This window comes from Felis catus, chromosome A1, assembly GCF_018350175.1.
Source record: "Felis catus isolate Fca126 chromosome A1, F.catus_Fca126_mat1.0, whole genome shotgun sequence".
NCBI classification, from domain to species: Eukaryota; Metazoa; Chordata; class Mammalia; order Carnivora; family Felidae; genus Felis; species Felis catus.
In genome coordinates, this window is record NC_058368.1 from 143,091,511 (window position 1) to 143,109,868 (window position 18,358).

The 18,358-nt window shown below is 38.4% G+C and overlaps 1 protein-coding gene across 1 annotated transcript in view; it reads left to right on the top strand.

Moving 5' to 3' along the window:
- Nucleotides 1–18,358, top strand: part of JMY (junction mediating and regulatory protein, p53 cofactor) — a 105,814-nt gene that overhangs the window by 74,120 nt on the left and 13,336 nt on the right. Inside the window, exons 5-8 of the mRNA XM_011284222.4 lie at nt 7,805–7,970; nt 8,683–8,870; nt 11,835–11,921; nt 17,637–17,732. Of these exons, the coding sequence (XP_011282524.2) occupies nt 7,805–7,970; nt 8,683–8,870; nt 11,835–11,921; nt 17,637–17,732 (537 nt within the window). The remainder of the gene's footprint in view (nt 1–7,804; nt 7,971–8,682; nt 8,871–11,834; nt 11,922–17,636; nt 17,733–18,358) is intronic.

Sequence of the window (18,358 nt, forward strand, 5' to 3'; positions counted from 1 at the left end):
CTTAGGGTAAGATTTCTGACTGTTTGCTATTGTAAGAACATTGTTCTTACTGGAATTGGTCTAGGGTTGTAGAGGAAGGGCTGGGCTACAATGGGCCCCAGGAGTCTAGGATGATTACCTGTGGGGTCATTTTCCCTGGGGCCACCCCATTACCTTAATGGTCTCCTTCTTAATGTTCTGGATTGTGTTTAAATTCTTCAAAGGGTTTGGTAAACATACCAGCCATTCTTGCCAGGTTTATGCTTGAGTGTATATAATGTACATATTGTGTTTTTTATGTATATCTATGATGTACTACACCAGTTTTATTAGCATTAATTTAAGGTGACCACATTACTCATGAGAAACAGAGCAAATATGAATTAAGTCCATCCCAAACAGATGATTTTCCATTGAACACTTGATAATACAGTACTGCTCTGTTATTTAAATTATGGGGAGACTTTTGTTCTTTAAAAAAAAATACATTATATTGTGTCTGGTTTTTTTTGTTTTTGTTTTTTTTTTTTTAATTTTTTTTTTCAACGTTTATTTATTTTTGGGACAGAGAGAGACAGAGCATGAATGGGGGAGGGGCAGAGAGAGAGGGAGACACAATCGGAAACAGGCTCCAGGCTCTGAGCCATCAGCCCAGAGCCCGACGCGGGGCTCGAACTCATGGACCGCGAGATCGTGACCTGGCTGAAGTCGGACGCTTAACCGACTGCGCCACCCAGGCACCCCTTGTTTTTGTTTTTAAAGAGAAAACTTCTTCCTGATGTGACAACATAAAATACTTTAAAAAATAAAATCAGAGGAGTGCCTGGGTGGCTCAGTCGGTTAAGTGTACGACTTTGGCTCAGGTCATGATCTCACAGTTCATGAGTTCGAGCCCTGCATCGGTTTGAGCCCCGCATCGGGCTCTGTGCTGACAGCTCAGAGCCTGGAGCCTGTTTCAGATTCCGTGTCTCCCTCTCTCTCTGCCCCTCCCCCACTCAAGCTCTGTCTCCCTCTGTCTCAAAAATAAACATTAAGAAAAATTTTTTTAGTTAAAATCAGAAATTTAAAAAAAAATCAGAAATTAAAAAATATTTAGTAATAATTGATATGAGTGTAGTGCTAAACTTGTAAATTCTTAAGTACCAAATTATACCTACATAAGCAAAACTATATTTGACATTTAAATTCTTTAACTCCTTTAAATATGCTTTAGGAGTACATACCATTTTTTTTAATCTGTCTCCTTTATAAATGTTTCTGGATCTTGATTGTAGTCATTCTTACCCTTTTGAGGTCCAGACTCCTGCACTATTAAGAATTTGAAAGCTGGCACGGTGTGTGTGGGGTGGGGGGGAGTAGGGGTGGGGTGAGCATGCCCGGGTGGCTCAGTTGGTTGAGCATCTCACTGTTGACCTCAGCTCGGGTCATGATCACAAGGTAATGGGATCGAGCCCCTTGTTGGGCTTTGCTCTGAGCATGGAGCCAGCTTGCAGTTCTCTCTCTGTGTCCCTTTTCCCCACCCTCCCACTTGCATATGTCTGTGCTCTCTTGCTCTCTCGCTCTCTATAAAAAAGAATTTGAAACCTAGGAACTCTCTACTGAGAGAAATATGCATATACTCACAGTTCTGCAGACAAATTTAACAGGTTTGCAAATCATCTGTACCTGAACCTTTGATCCCAGATTGCCACTGGTGTTCAAATTTTCCCATCAAAAACTCCTGAAAACATTGATGTCTCTTTGGCTCAATACCTTTGAAAGAACCCAGGGTGAGTTTAATTAGTCACAGCCACAGAACAAAACGAAAATACATAAAATGACAAAGGGTTAGGAATAGTATATGTGTAAAAAATATTATTAAAATAAGGATTATTAATGAAATAAGGTGATTCTGTTTGTAGTTATTAATTGAAATAGGAGATGCCAAGATTGAGATGCTAGGATGAAACATCAGAAAATACAATCACATCTCATTTAGCATGTTCTCTGCTTAACAGAGAATTAACCAGAAAACTTTTTGGATGACAGTCCTTCCTTGTTGAACGTTCTAAGAAAGATACCAATGTGCTTTCTTTTCTCGGCAGAGAATGCCAACCATTCGCCATACATTTTTTAGAAACTTTGATTCCTTGAGTTCCTCTCTATGAACATATATCTACCGCTAGAATATTGAGCTAAATACATACCAGTCCTGAGGCTACATCCTCACTATCCATAATTTTGTTATTCTTCTAAAATCATACAGCTAAAGTGTTTTTAAGGTTATATTCCCCCATGTCATTTCTCTTTAAATCATTAAGTATTTATGGAGCATTTACAGTATACCCTAGGGGACCTAAGCTTAGGGTCTAGACAGTGCTATTCAGTAGAACTTCCTACAACAATGGATGTGTTTTATATTTGCACTTTTCAGTAGTGTACCTACTACTCAGATATCTATTGAGCTCTTGAAAAGTGATTTATGTGACAGAGGAACAGAATTTTAATTTAATTTCTATTTAAATAGCCACATGTAACTTTAGGCTACCATATTTGGACAGAATAATGTAGATCCTGATTCTGCAAACTTATTACTTACATAACCTTGGGTAAATTACTTAACCTCTCTATAAAATAAGATCAATAGATACCTTTTAGGAAAGTGATGATTTCATTGGTTAATGTATATAAAGTATTTAGCATAATGCCTGGCACACAGAGTAAGAACTCTATAAATCTTAGACACGATTACTCTAATCTGTGTTACATATTATGCAAGTATCAAGGAAGGGAATAGAAAGATGGGAAAAATATAATTCCCATGCTTCAGACAGTTATATTTCAAATGGACCTTTCCAAGAAGTTTCAACAGCAGGGAGCTTTGGTGTGATGGACACAGTCTGAACAGAGGTAGGGCAGCTAGGGTGCTAGTCCAGGTAGTGACTCTCTTTTTTTGTTTTTAATTTATTAACAAACATGTAGATAGTCTGTTCTGTATCTATACATTAGAAATTTCAAAGTCTTTAAGTAGAAAAACCTAGGTAATACTGTAAAAGTTTTTATATTACTTATGAAATTCTCTTTTAGTCATCTTAAGATATTTTGATATTGATTACAAAAAAATGAATAGAAAAGTTTAAAAATGTTTCTGGCCCTATCTTTAGTGTTTTATGTATATTATCTCTTAAATCTAAAACATAACCCTTTATACTACAAGCCTATAAGCCATTGTCTCAAATCTCTGAGGCCAGATATGTTTTATTAGAGTTCTAAGTTTTCCAAATTTTAGACAGATTAGGACATATAACTTCAGACAAGTGTTCTTATTCCATTAATGAAACATACTTTCATTAAATGGAATAAATAGGGATTCACATCATTTCTGGATAGCTTCCTACAAATGGATTACGAGATTAGGTTTTGACATCAAAGAAATTATGGCTGTTTTTAGTTTTCAAAGAGTTCTGAAATGTGGAGTTCTAGATAATTCCTTGTGTTTATATGTATTCTCCATATTTGTGAAGCTGTTATTGGTAGAACCTCATATAGTCAGGTTTGTTTGTACCAATCCTCGTGTACTTTCCATCCTTGCCACATAGTAAAAGGGCTAGTCTTGACTGACAGCTTGCTGAGCTTGCCTTTAATGTAATGTCTCTTGTGCGGTACGTGGTTTTCATGATGACTGAACCCTCATTTCATTTATTGCTAACTGCTATACTTTCCATAACTCAGCCAGCCAGCAGGTGCCCAGTGAGAATTTATTGAATGCATGACTCCACCCACAGATACTCTGAAAGTTCTAATTTTTGTAGCTCCTCTCATGTCATAGAGTTTTTCGAGCATAGTAGAGTGAAAGGCAAGATATGGGCATCATTAGTTTGTATAAATTGCTTCATGTCTTGTTTCATGGTATAGTATAGTCAAAATAGGAAACAAGAACACCACTGTTATTGTGCATAGTGGGAATGATTATCAGTGGGGTTAGTAATGTACGATGTCCTTATGTGGATGTTGGATGTTGATTGGTACTTCATTTCCTTGCTAGATTTACTGTAAAAACATTTTTCTTTTTTTTCTTTTCCATATTTATTAGAATGGTGCTCCCTACTTATGTCTAGTGGAAAGGCCATTCTTATAGGAATTGGGAGGATTGGGTCAGGCACAATGTTGCTGGTATTACCTGCATTACACTGGGAAGGCAGTTTGTTTTGGGGGTCTTGATGTCCTGATACCAGAAGTTTGTTCAGAAGGTAAAAGTTGAGCTGAATAAAATTTCAAGATAGCAAAGTGTGAAAACTTGGCAATTTGATTGTCTCCTTTGAGCACTTACCTTACTTTCTAGGCTTCTTTATTGCCCAGGGAAGCAGTGACCCTAGGCGTAACAAAGGTGCCCAACTATGGCACCTACCTTCTCTGCATTGTTCCATTGTCCAGAATTAGTGTTGCTTGTACTCTTGATTCCCATTCCCTTAGTTCTGTGCCTGTCCCCTGAATTAGATACCAGGAGAAAAATCAGTTTGGAAATTAAGATATTTTAGGGAAGGGATTTGGAACAGCATACACTTCATATAACTCTGCATGTCTTTCACTGCCTCCATGTCAAAGTTTAAATAAACCTTAGAGCACAATTTTACCCTCCCAAATTTCCCTTGTCTCTTATCTCTCTCTCCTTAGTTTATCCCATAAAAAATCCTCTCTACTGCAGTCCCTACAACCCTTTTACTTGTCATGATGCCCACCCCTGCTTTATTGTTTGTTCTTTCAGAGGTTGGGATTCAATAGATCCTCTGCCTGCACTTCTGCGTCTGAGGTTTTTTCATTTTTGTACCTTGCGATAGCAGATCTACCTCTTGACTTCCTTGCTTTGAATGGAACTCAGTAAACCAGAAAGTTGGCGATGAGGTCACTTCTTGTAAGAATACACCCCTTCCTTTCTCAGTTTGATATTTGATATTGGCTGACAGTGTAAAAGTATGCCAACAAGGGGCTTTCAGCTTTCTTTTCCTTAAGCAAAGTATTGGACAAGAGTCAAACTTAGAGTATAGGGGAAGCCCTAGCACAGTGATATGAACACGGCAGACAAATGGTTGCTTTCAGCTGGAGAGAACTAGAGATAGTGAAGGTGGAACTAATAGTTCCAGACCTTGATCTGAACAGTGTCACTGTTCATGAAGGTTTTAGACTGATACACACTAAGGTTTTATCTTAACTGATTGTAATTTTCCAGAGAATAAAGCCTTTAACATTATGTATTTTATTTATTTTTTAAAGCTTAATCTTCTCACTAGTTTTTTTTTTTTTTTTTAATTTATTTATTTTTCAGACAGAGTGTGTGAGCAGAGGAAGGACAGAGAGAGAAGAAGAGAGAGAATCCCAAGCAGGCTCCACGCTGTCAGTGCATAGCCTGATGTGGGACTTGATCTCACAAACCGTGAGATCATTAGCTGAGTCAAAACCCAAGAGTTGGATGCTTAACCAACTGAGCCACCCAGGCACCCCAATGTTATGTATTTCACATGTTTGTATGCTGTGCTCACAGAAAGTATGGGTGCTAGTAACAGAGGAATATGCATTTTGGAGCTGTGGTCTCCAGAGCTAGATAAGAAGCCCAAGGTTGTATGCAAAGGGATGTTTGTAATTTATAGTGAGACTGAAAGTCTCAGACAAGAAATGACACGTTCATATTTTATGACTTAGGACCAAAACACCAGGATTTCATTTTGTCAGTATTCTCCTCCATGAGACACTGTAATGGAATCTTGTGGTTTGTTCCATATTTACTGTTTGTCACTCATAAAATATTTCCTAATGCAGCAGGATCATTGGCCTACAATTCATTAAATATTCAGTGTAAAAATTTTATAACATTTATGAAAGAGCACTGTACTTAATTAACCTGATTATTATTAAATGTATACCGTTAAGTGTATACCATTGCACATTTAGATTACAGGCTAAGTGTTGCTTTGCAGTTTACAAGGAACTTGAGGGGCATCTGGATAGCTTAGTTGGTTAAGCATCCAACTCTTGATTTCAACTCTGGTCATGATCTCACAGTTCGTAGGATTGGTTTGTGGGATTGAGCCCTGTGCCAGGCTGTGCACTGACAACACGGAGCCTGCTTGGGATTCCTTCCCTCCCTCCCTCCCTCCCTCCCTCCCTCCCTCCCTCCCTCTCTCTCTCTCTCTCTCTCTCTCTCTCTCTCTCTCTCTCTCTCTCAAAATAAATGAACCTTAAAAAAAATAAAGGACCTTGAAATTATATGCTAAAAAATACTCTAGTCTTCAGGTAAGACTGTGTTGGATATCTAGAATTTAAAGGAAAGGCTGGACTCTTGTTTAGTCTTTTTTTTTTTTAATTTTATTATTTTGAGAGAGAGCGGGGGAGGGTCAGAGAGAGAGGGAACAGGGGCTCCACACTGACAGCAGAGAGCCCGACACAGGGCTCGAACTCATGAACCATGAGATCATGACCTGAGCCAAAGGCAGACACTTGACTGAGCCACCCAGGTGCCCCAGGCTGGACTCTTGTTTAAACATACTCTCTTTATGTGCTAACACGATTCACCAACCTCATCAGACAAAAGAGATCATTTTGCAGCCATAAGAATTCACTGTCTTTGCTGCCAAGCCTGTCCCGAGGGTACCAGCCAAGTATCTCCTTGGTATTCTGGGAGCCCCAGGTGACCCCTCAGAGGAGCTCACAAACATTTCCCTCCTTTTCCTCTGTTTCTCCTCCACCCCCTTTGGTAGTCATCCCCTGGGATGCCACTTGAGGCCAGGGCCTCCTCACCAGTGTTGCTTATTCTTCCAGGGCACACTGATACCTGTGACCGTGTCCTGCAGTTTCTAAGCATGAACATTTAATATGCTAAAGTGGTAGTACTATATTCTTAGATGTTTTGAGAGGAATGCTTTACTCTCTCACATGCCTGTCCTTCAATGACTCCTGAAAAGCCATCCTGTCAGCTCCTCCTTAGAGCCATCTTTCTTCACAGATCCAAGTAGGAATCCATGGAAATAGTGGGGTTGGGGACTAGTATCTGAAGCATACTTTGTTCATAGTAATTTCCTTCGGTTGCTTGGCAAAATCTCTTCTCCCTCTCCTTTCTGGACCAAAAACTAATCAACCGACCAACCAAGCAAACTTCATATGAGAACACCCACCACTTCATGAGACCTGTCTAGAAACCGTTCAGTCTCACCTTAGGTTGGATGTAGGATCCTAACTGCATTTATGTAAAGATACTAATAGTTATCATTGTTAGTAGATAGCAGGGGTTTTCCTACAGTCATTTCTGTCCTGCTATTCACCTTGCTCCCCCAGTGACCAGCTCCTAGAAGCTAATGAAGCTGTGACCATGGAGCAAAACACAGCTCACAGCTCTGGATGTGTAGGGTGACCAGACTTCTACCCCCTGGTTATAACTATCTGAGTATGGATGAATCTTATTTACATATCTTATTCATACATAATCTCATTCATATATGGAAGGAATAACTGCATAGGTTAGTACATCCACTTTTGAGAGGAAAGAACACTATTAATATTTATGTCAGAATAATTAGAATAATATAGTATCCTAAACATGACCTGTGATATGAGTAAACTTAAAAACGTTATTTTTACCATGTATGTCTAGTTATTTCCAAAACTATATGTTTGGATTATTGCTGTTTTTCTGTCTTTTAAAAAAAATCTTTACTTCTTGTTTATAAGGTTCTTTCTTGGAACAGTTGCTTCGTGGATTTATGCTGTATGATTAGTTTTCATTTCTAATCCTAACCTGATTTGTTTTCCTTGTCCCAACCAATTAGAAATGTTCTTATTTTTATTTTCAATGCAGATGCAGAGTTTGCAGGGTGGTACAGAGGCCATAGCCCGGCTGGATCAGTTAGAAGCTGATTATTATGACCTACAACTTCAGTTGTATGAAGTACAGTTTGAAATCCTGAAGTGTGAAGAGTTACTATTGACCGCACAACTGGAAAGCATCAAAAGACTTATATCAGGTATGGTGTGCATTCAACCACATAAATCCAGGAAAAAAATTAATACATAGGGGAAATACACATAGTCGTCAGCTGGTTCTTCTGTTGAGACTAAGAATGTCTTAACATAAAGCCTTTTATTTTTTAATTTATTTTTTAATTTTTTTAATGTTTATTTTTGGGAGAGGGAGAAGAGGGAGGGGCCGGGGGGGGGGGCAGAGAGAGCGGGAGACACAGAATCCGAATCAGGCTCCAGACTGTGAGCTGTCTGCACAGAGCCTGATGCAGGGCTGGAACTCAAGAGCTGTGCGATCATGACCTGAGCTGAAGTCAGACACTGAACCGACTGAGCCATCCAGGCGCTCCAACATAAAACCTTTTAAAGGAGCTCTGAAACTCAAGTTATTTAGTAGACTCAGCAATGCAACTATGCTATTACCTTTGTAAAATACTCACTTTGTAAGGTTGTTTCAGCCAGAAAAATTTTGAATTTGAGGGATGATGATACTTAACATTTATCGAGCATTTAACTGTGCCACACACTGCTGAGCATTTCGTATACACACTCACCCTAGAAGGTATATTTCCTAACAATTGCTATTTTACAAAGAAGCTCAAGAGGTAAAGGCTTTGCCTGAGGTTACAGAGTTAATAAGTAGCTTAGAACTCTGTTCTTTCTGGCTCCATGAGCTCCTGCTCTTAACCACTACCCCTTGTTGCTGTTTTGTTACAGAAAAGAGAGATGAGGTGGTATATTACGACACTTACGAAAGCATGGAGGCCATGCTGGAGAAGGAAGAGATGGCAGTGTCTGTGCACTTACAGAGAGAAGAGCTACAGAAACTTCAGCAGAAAGCACGCCAGCTGGAAGCAAGGCGTGGACGAGTTTCAGCCAAGAAAGCCTACCTCAGAAATAAAAAGGTATAATAGCTTAGGTTATTTATCAAATATATAGCCTTAGTTTTAAGACTTTTTGTTAGTCATTACTTAATCCTTGACCCATATCTAATAATTGTAACCTGATTTGTCACTAGCAGTTACATGTTTTAAAACTAAGTGAGAGTTACCTCTTCTCAATACTCAAGCCATTATGTTAACATTATAGAGTTTTCTGAGAACTGCTTTGTTAAACACATTAGAACAGCCAGTGATGATGTGCTATTTACCCCCAACACCCCGTAAGTGACTCTGGTAAAGGACAGGGTTGCAGGATGCCACGTAATGCAGTTCTCTGGTCCTGATTATTTAAGGAGGCCAGTCCTGTTGTATAATTATGTCTTGATTCTGATCTCAATCTTTAAGGAATTCTATATATAAAAAAATTAATATCCTTTACTCTTCACTCTTATTAATCTAAATCTGAGGTAGGGAAGTTCACTCCTAGAGAATCTGCCCGTTTAGACCAGCAGCCTCAGACCTCCTGCAACCCATCACATCACACAGAGTCAGGGGCTCTAAATGGTCTTGCCCTCCGCCATACCTACCCCCAGCCCTCACTCACCACCTGAGGTGGGAGAACTACTGGGGGTAAAAGGAGTGATAAAAGATGGCTGAGAAGAGAGGAAACTAGAAACACTAAGTCCTAAAAAGAAAGATAATGAGAAGATCACCTCTATGATACAAAAAATGAAATTATGCCTTTCTGTGTAACATCGTCCTATATTCCTTGTCTACATGTTCACTGTCACAGGGTGTTTGGTCTATCCAGCATCCTTGGTAGGATTTCATACCCAGGGGAGTACTTGTGACTTTAAGTCATGCCCTGCCTTTCCTCTTGAAAAAATGATGGTCTCTGGCTATGCCATGACGACTTGAAGTCTGTACTTTGTGATTAGATTTTTCTTTTTTTTTTTTTTTTTTTTTAAAGAGAGAGAGAGTGAGCAGGGGAGTTGCAGAGGGAGAGAGAGAATCTTAAGAAGGCTCCATGCCCAGTGCAGAGCCAGACTCGGGGCTCAGTCTCAAAACTGTGAGATCATGACCTGAGCCAAATCAAGAGTTGGATGTTTAACTGACTGAGCCACCCAGGTGCCACTGTGAATACACTTGTAAAGATGAATATTCTTTATGCATTTTTATTTTCTTTAATGATATCGATAGTCAAATGAGATATTCTTTTGCCTAAAGTTGAGAAAGCTCCACAGATCAAAAACATTCTCATACTTGACGTGGTGACAAACCCAGAGCTGAGAGGAAGCTGTCCATTTGAGAGTCTCTCTTACTTTGACTATTCATATGTTTCACTGCAACAATGTTAGTTTTAGTCTTATAGGGTGCTACTTCAGATCTTGCTGGAGTTACTAGATACTGCATATGTAACATACCATCTTTCTAAAGTCTGAAAATAAGGGATTATAGACCTATATCCTCATTTTATAATCAAGGGAATCAAGGCTACTGGTAGTTAAACAGATCACCCAAGGAAAAACAGCTAATATGGGGCAAAGGTAGAATTCTATCTTAGGTCTGGGTGACATAGAAGCCTGAGTCATTGTATCACTATATCCTGTTACTTATATACAATACTACCTTTGTTATCCCCTGGAGACTGCCCCAAACAGGTTAATTTCTTCATTCATACTGGTTAGGCCTTAGAGTCAACCCAATGTGGGTGAAAAATATGATACAAATGCTTTAAACTCTGGTTCACCAGCCTAAAAGATCATTTATCATATCACTTTCTCTGGTTAAAAGTTTGTATAGTTTTGAGAGTGTTGTAAACTAATGGCCACCTTTTTACCTGGAATACTTCTCCAGGAAGACCCAGGGAAAATGAAGACTTAGCATGGTGCTACTATAAAGTTTCCAGATAATAGTGCATTATTTTGTAAAGAGGCACATAGTTCCTAGTTTATTATTATGTTTTTATTTATTTTGAGAGAGAGAGAGTGCTAACAGGGGAGGAATGGAGAGAGAAGGAGAGAGAATCCAAATATGTGAGGCTCAATCTCAAGAACCGTGAGAGATCATGTCCTGAGCCGAAATCAGGAGTCGGACGCTTAACTGACTGAACCACCAGGCTCCCCTCTTTCTTTTTTTCAAATCTTTATTTACTTTGAGAGAGAGCATGTGCAGGGGAGGCATTGAGAGGGAGAGAGAATCCCAAGCAGGCTCTATTCCGTCAGCACAGAGCCTGATGCAGGGCTTGATCCCACCTACCATGAGATCATGACCTAAGCCAAAATGATGATTCAGATGCTTAACTGACTGAGCCGCCCAGGTGCCTCTGGACAGTCTCTTTTCCTTCTGAATTCTCTAACCAATAAGATACAGATTTCATGTTATTATTTAAAGCCCTCCAGGCAACGTCATGTTTTTTAACCCATCAAAGTTTAAGAACACAGACTTTAATCCAAAAGTTGTAAATCCTTTTTTTTTTTTTTTTTGCCCAGCATAGTTTAAAGACTACAACAAGGGGCCTCGCTGGCTCGGTGGGTAGAGCGTGTGACTCTTGATATTGGGGTTGTGAGTTTGAGCCCCACTTTGGGTGTAGAGATTACCTAAAAAAGATAAAGACTACAATAAGACTTAGAATCTTTTGGCCACAGACTTCAGAACTAAAAGAGACCTGTGACATTACCTAAGGACACCCTCTTCGACTCTGTCTTGTCCCATCCCTCCCCCTCAAAGAGAGTGAGAAATGAGTTCTAGAGAAGTTGATATATATACTTTTTTTTTTTTTTTTTTTTTTTTTTTTTTTAAGATCTTGATGATTTGGCTCATGCTGCTTCAGTACTCCAGTTGAGCAATCAGAGGTGGCTTATTGTTTGGTGTTTCCCTGTAGGTACATGTTAAGATTAAAATTAAACCCAATAAAATAGGCCCTGGTGTGGTGTTTTGAGTCTTTCAGGTTTCAGTTATATTAAAACACATTTTATGTATTTACAGGAAATTTGTATTGCAAAACACAATGAAAAGTTCCAACAACGCCTTCGGAGTGAAGATGAATACAGAGCCCATCACACAGTACAACTAGTAAGTTTGGACTCGGAGAATTAGAACAAAACTGGTTTTTTACCTGTCTCAAAGTGGATAAAATTATAGAGAATAAGAAAATGTAAACAACTAGATATTAGCATTAATTCCATATATATGTATGTTTGCAGTTTAATACGTATGCATATACACACACATTAAGAGCAGTTTGAGACATACTGAGCAGAAGATAATAGACAGTTCCCATATACCTCCACACACTCACAGCTTCCCCTACCAAGCAAAGAGTAGTACATTTGTTACAGTCAGTGGACCAACACTGATACATCATTATCACCTAACGTCCATAGTTTACATTAGAGTTCATTCTTGGTGCTATTGTTTTTGACCAACATATAATGATATGAATCCACCATCATAATATCATACAAAATGTTTTTTACTGCCCTCAAAATGTCCTGTGTTCCATCTATTCATCTCCCTTTCTCTTCAAACCCCTGGCAACCGCTGATCTTTTTCACTGTTTCCAGAGTTTTGCCTTCTCCAGAATGTTTAATTGGAATCCTACAATATGTTTAATTGTAAACAGAATGTTTAATTGGAATCCTACAATCCTTTTTAGATTTGTTTACCTTAGTACTGTGCTTTTAAGATTCCTCCATGCATTTTCATCGCTTGGTAGCTCATTTCTTCTTAGCACCGAATAGTAACCCATTGTCTGGATAACCACACTTTATTTTTAAAATTTGTCTTATGTAGGCTCCACACTCAGTGTGGAGCTTGAACTCAAAACCTCGAGATGAAGAGGCGCAGGCTGTATTAACTGAACCAACCAGGTGCCCCGGTACCATAGTTTATCGATTGACCTACTGAGACATGTTGGTTGTTCCCAAGGTTTGGCAGTGATGAAAAAAGTTGCTGTAAACATTGATACAGGTTTTTGTGTGCACATAAGTTTTCATCTCTTGGGTAAATCCTGAGGAGCAGTATTTGCTGGATCATAATGTAAGAGTTTATTTAATTTTGTGGGAAACTGCCGAACTGTCTTGCAGAGTGGCTGTACTGTTTTGCATTGCCACCAGCAGTGGACGAGAGGGTTCCTGTTGCTCCACATCCCTACCAGCATTTGGTGTCGTCAGTGTTTTGTATTTTAGCCCTTAATAGGCATGTGGTACGTGATGGTTATTTTAGTTCGCAGTTTCTTAGTGGCATGTGATAATGAGTATCTTTTCATAATGCCTTTTTTGTCATCCATCTGCTTTGCTGAGGTTATGTCCAGATCCTTTGCTCAATTTTTAATTAGATTGTTTTCTTATTACTGAGTTTTAAGAATTCTTTGTGTATTCTGGACTTTGCAAGTATTTTTTCCCCTATTTCTGGCTTGTGTTTTCATTCCCTTAAAAACATATCTTGCAGAATAGAACTTTTTAATTTTAATGTTAATGAAGTCCAACTTGTCAGTTATTTCTTTCATGAGTTGTACTTTTGGTGCTGTATCTAAAAACTCCTCACCAAAACCAAGGTCATCTATATTTTCTCCTGGGTTATGTTGCTGGAGCTTTATAGTTCTGCATTTTACATTCAGGTCTGTGATCTGTTTTGAGTTAATGTACATGAAGAGTGTAAGGTCTGTGGCTAATTTTTTGTGTGTGTGTGTGTGTGTATGTCTAGTAGTTCCAACACCATTTGTTTAAAAAGCTGTTACTTCTCTTCACTGGATTGCCTTTGCTCCTTTGTTAAAGATCAGTTGATTGAATGTGTTTGGATCTCTTGTGCTCTGTGTTCTCTCATCTAAGTCTTTTGCCTCTCCAAAGAAACCTTACAATCAGCTTGTCAGTCTCCACAAAATAAGCGAAAGAGATTTTGATTAGGATTATGTGAGATCTGTAGGTCAAGTTTGGGAATAATTGACACCTTAACAATATTGAGTCTTCCTATGTGTAAACAAGGAATAGCTCCCCATTTATTATATTTTACTAGATTTATACCTAAACTATTAGATTTATGCCTCTTTTTTTTAATGGTAATATAAATAGTTTTTAATATCAAACTCTAGTAGATGTTCCTTGCTAGTATATTAGAAAGCAGCTGACTTTTGTATGGCAGGGGGCGGGGGGGGGGGGGTAGGAATCCCAAGCAGCCTCTGAATGACAGCGTAGAGCCTGATGTGGGTCTTGAACTCACGAACCATCAGATCATGACCTGAACCAAAGTTGGATGCTCAACCGACTGAGCCACCAAGGCGCCCCAGGGTATTTCTATTTTTAGTTTTTTGAGGAATCTCCATATTATTTTCCATAGTGGCTGTGCTATTTTACATTCCCACTAACAGTGTATGAGGGTTCCTTTTATCCACATCCTTGCCAGCACTTGTTACTTCTTTTTGATTCTAGCCATTCTGACAGGTGTGAGGTGATATGTCATTTTGGTACTCATTTGTATTTCCTTGATGATTAATGATAATTACTGACATTGAGCATGTTTTCATGTGTCTTTTGGCCATTTGCATGTCCTCTGCCCATTTTTAAAGCAGATTATTATTTTCCTTGCTATTCTTTATATAGTTTGGACATTAACTCCTTATTGGACATAACATTTGCAAATATATTCTTCGATTCAATAGGATGCCTCTTTGTTCTGTTGATGGTTTTGCCAGAACTTTTTATATTGGTGTAGCCCCAATAGTTGATTTTTGCTTTTGTTTCCTTTGCCTTAGGAGACCTATCTAGAAAATGTTGCTAAGACCAATGTTTAAGAGATTACTGCTTGTGCTTTCTTCTAGGAACTATCCTCCTTTTCACCACCTCCTCCTCCAGTAGGGTCAGTTTCTTCCTTGGTGCTTGACAGCTAACCCTCTCTGCTTAACATGCCTGCCACTTACCTCACCACCACTTACTCATTCCTGCTTCTCTCCTAGGGCTTAATATAGGGCCTGGCTGACACGTAATTGGTAAGCATTTCATGGAAGAATGGTATTTCCTTATCTTAAGCAGCTTTTCCCCTACCATTTTACTCTCTTGGGTGGTATATTTTTAAATATTTATTTTGAGAGAGAGAGTGTAAGTAGGGGAGGGGCTGAGAGAGAGGGAGAGAGAATCCCAAGGAGGTTTGCACTGTCAACACAGAGCCCGGGTACAGGGCTTGATCCCACGAACCATGAGTTCATGGCGTGAGCCAAAATCAAGAGTTGTACACTTAACTGACGGAGGGACCCAGGTGCCCCTCTCTTAGATGGTATTTTACATGCTTTCTTTTTTACTCTGTGAATTGATAAAGTTTTCTTGCTTTTTAGTTAATATTTTGTAATACTGTCCTATTATCTAAGCAAGGTGAATTTTTTCCTGAGTAATTATCTTGCTGTGTGTATGTGTATATGTGTGTGTGTGTGTGTGTGTGTGTGTGTGTGTACACACACACACACACACACACACACACATATATATATATATATATATATATATATATATATATATAAACATTCTAAATTTCTTGACTCTTACTTTAAAAATCCTTCTATTATGAGTAGTTTTAATTACTGGCTGGCAAAAGTGCTTCTCTACCATTCCTATACGTTTTTAAAAAGAAACCTCATTGTGTTTATAAAGAGATATGCATCATCATTATAAAAGATTAAAGCAATACAGGAAAATGTGAAAAAAAAATCAATACCAAAATAGATTATCACAACTTTTCTATTCCTGACTTTATTTTGATTTTTCTTGGAGTTAGTTAACGTTCATGAAGGTACTACTTCTGGAACATTTCATGGTCCTCATACTGTGTTTTGGCATATTTTGGGAATGCCTGTCCATTTCTTTTCTAAGTCAGAAACAGTTTGTCTAGGTCACAGTGCCATATTTTCTCTCTGTCAAACTTCTGGAGACATTGAATGTTGTTGCTGTCGAGAGGCGTGAGGTCTCCCTTCCCTCAACCCATCTTCTGCCTGAATATTCAGTCTTTGTTTATTGTGAAAGTCCAGTGACTTTACCAGGTGATGAGTGTGCAACAGAGTTTTCTGAAACAGGATGTTCACTTTGTGCCTGAAGATTCAAGTCACCCTGTAGATTCCGATGTGGTCATCCACGACATATGAAGCAGTAACTCTGACTAGAGGAGCTGGTGGGGAAGAAGAGAGGTAGTAATGTAAGGGAATAATGGAAGATTGAATTTGAACAGGATGAATGGAAGAGAGACAAGTTAATGACACACTGGAGACCACTGTCCTGTGCACACAACATTAACTGGTCTTGTAGGAGGTATCTCCCAAGTTTTTAAAACAAAGTAGGAATGAAAGCCATAACCTATCTGCATAGCTCGATAGCCTTTTAATATTCTGCAAAATGAGATGTAATTAGATATCTTTTCATTGTTTGAACAGTATAGACAATTTTTTTTATTCCAGTATAGTTAATATACACCGTTCTATTTGTTTCTAATTGTTCACCAATTCTTTACATTACTCACTCACTGCTCGTCGTGATAAATGAAATGTACTCTTAATCCCCTTCACCTATTTCATCTGCCCCCCCCACCTGCTCTGATAACCATCTGTTTGTTCTCTGTAGTTAAGAGTCTGTTTCTTGATTTGTGTTTTTTCCTTTGCTCATTTTTTAAATTTCTTCAACTCCACAGATGAGTGAAATCATATGATACTTGTCTTTTTCTGATTTTTTTTCACTTCGTATTATACTCCGTAGCTTCATCCATGTCGCTGAAGATGGCAAATTTTCATTATTTTTGTGGCTGAGTAACATTCCATTCCATGTATATATACCACACCTTCTTTATCCATTAATGGACACTTGGGCTGCTTCCATAATGTGGCCATTGTAAATAATGGTGCAATAAATATAGGGGTGTGTATCTCTTTTTGAGTTAGTGTTTTTGTATTCTTTGGTTAAATACCCAGCAGTGGAATTACTTACTAGACAATACAGTAGTTCTATTTTTATTAATTTTTTTTTTTTTTTTTTTTAGAAAGAGAAAATGCACAAGTGGTGTAGAGGAGCAGAGGGAGGGACACAGAATCTTAAGCAGGCTCCACTCTCAGTGTGGAACTCAATGCAGGGCTTGATCCCACGACTCTGGGATCATGATCTGAACTGAAACTGAGTCGGGTGGCTCCCTGGACTGAGCCACTCAGGAGTCTCTGCTTTTAATTTTTTGAGGTGCCTTCATACTGTTTTCCACAGTTGCTGCACTGGTTAGCATTAACATGGGAAAAAATTTTAAATTTCTGTGCTGATAACTCCCAACTTTAAGGGGTGATATTGAGCCAAATGATTCATGTAAAATGCAAGAAATACTTTTTCTAGCTGCTGGTTATGTTGGTTGAACTAAGGTGCAGTGTCTAAATTACTGGCCAGGTGGTTGCTGATTTTGTTTTTAAGGTCAACTATTTAATTTAGCAGAATATAGCAGCTACAGGTATTTTACACTTAAGCTGTTGAAGCCACAACCCTACAGGAACATTTTTTAGTTCAGAGAAAATTTGACTTTATTTCAGTGCAAACATCTTTAATTGTGGGTAAATGCAAAAATGAAACAGTATTGTTTTTGTCAGCGTATCATTCTGGATTTTAAAATCATGATTTCCATTTAAAACTGGTAGTTTCATGCCATAAACACTGTTTAATGAATCATTCATTGGAGTTATCCATTTTACTTAACTGGGAGAGCTCTCTTTTTTTTCCCTATTAATAATAAAAATGAATGGGACACATCATAATGGAATTACTATTAATTTTTTATCAGAAGAGAGAAAAATTACATGATGAAGAAGAAAGAAAAAGTGCCTGGGTTAGCCAAGAGAGACAAAGAACTTTGGACAGACTTCGAACTTTTAAACAGGTAATAAAAGTATGGCCCATCTGTTGTTTTTCATTGCTTTTTAAGCAGAGCTGCATACACACTTGTGTTACAAGATTATGATAAAAACTTGGTTTTCCCTTTTATTATTTAGAAAATAAAATTTTAAATTAACATTTGATTACAGGGCTACCCTTCTTCCAGTTGTATCTGGAATTAATATTCTTGTGCCGTTGGCCTTCCACTTTAGTAGTGTAAGAGGAGTGGTCAGGGCCTCTGGCAAACCTGAATTCTTCTTGAGTTTTATAAAATTAATAGGCTCACAAGTGACTGTCCATTTTAGGCATGAACTTGTCACCAGAACACATTCAGTAACCTTACGGTGGTAATCTGTGGGAGGGACCAGTGGCAGAATTAGAGAATGGATCAGCTTACGTCAGAAATGGTTTGGCAGTTGTCGTAAGTGCTTAGGAATCTACTTCCATTGTCTGTGCCGAGGGATCACCTTATAGGTGCAGGAAGCTTTTGATGAAATCCTCTTAGTATTATAGTGAAGAGAGTATATGGTGGTTGTGGACCACCCTGTGTTGAGTAAATGTTGTTCACCAAATCCATTAATGCTAGGTTTTATTATAATAAAAGAATGAGAGTTATGTATGTCAGTACTT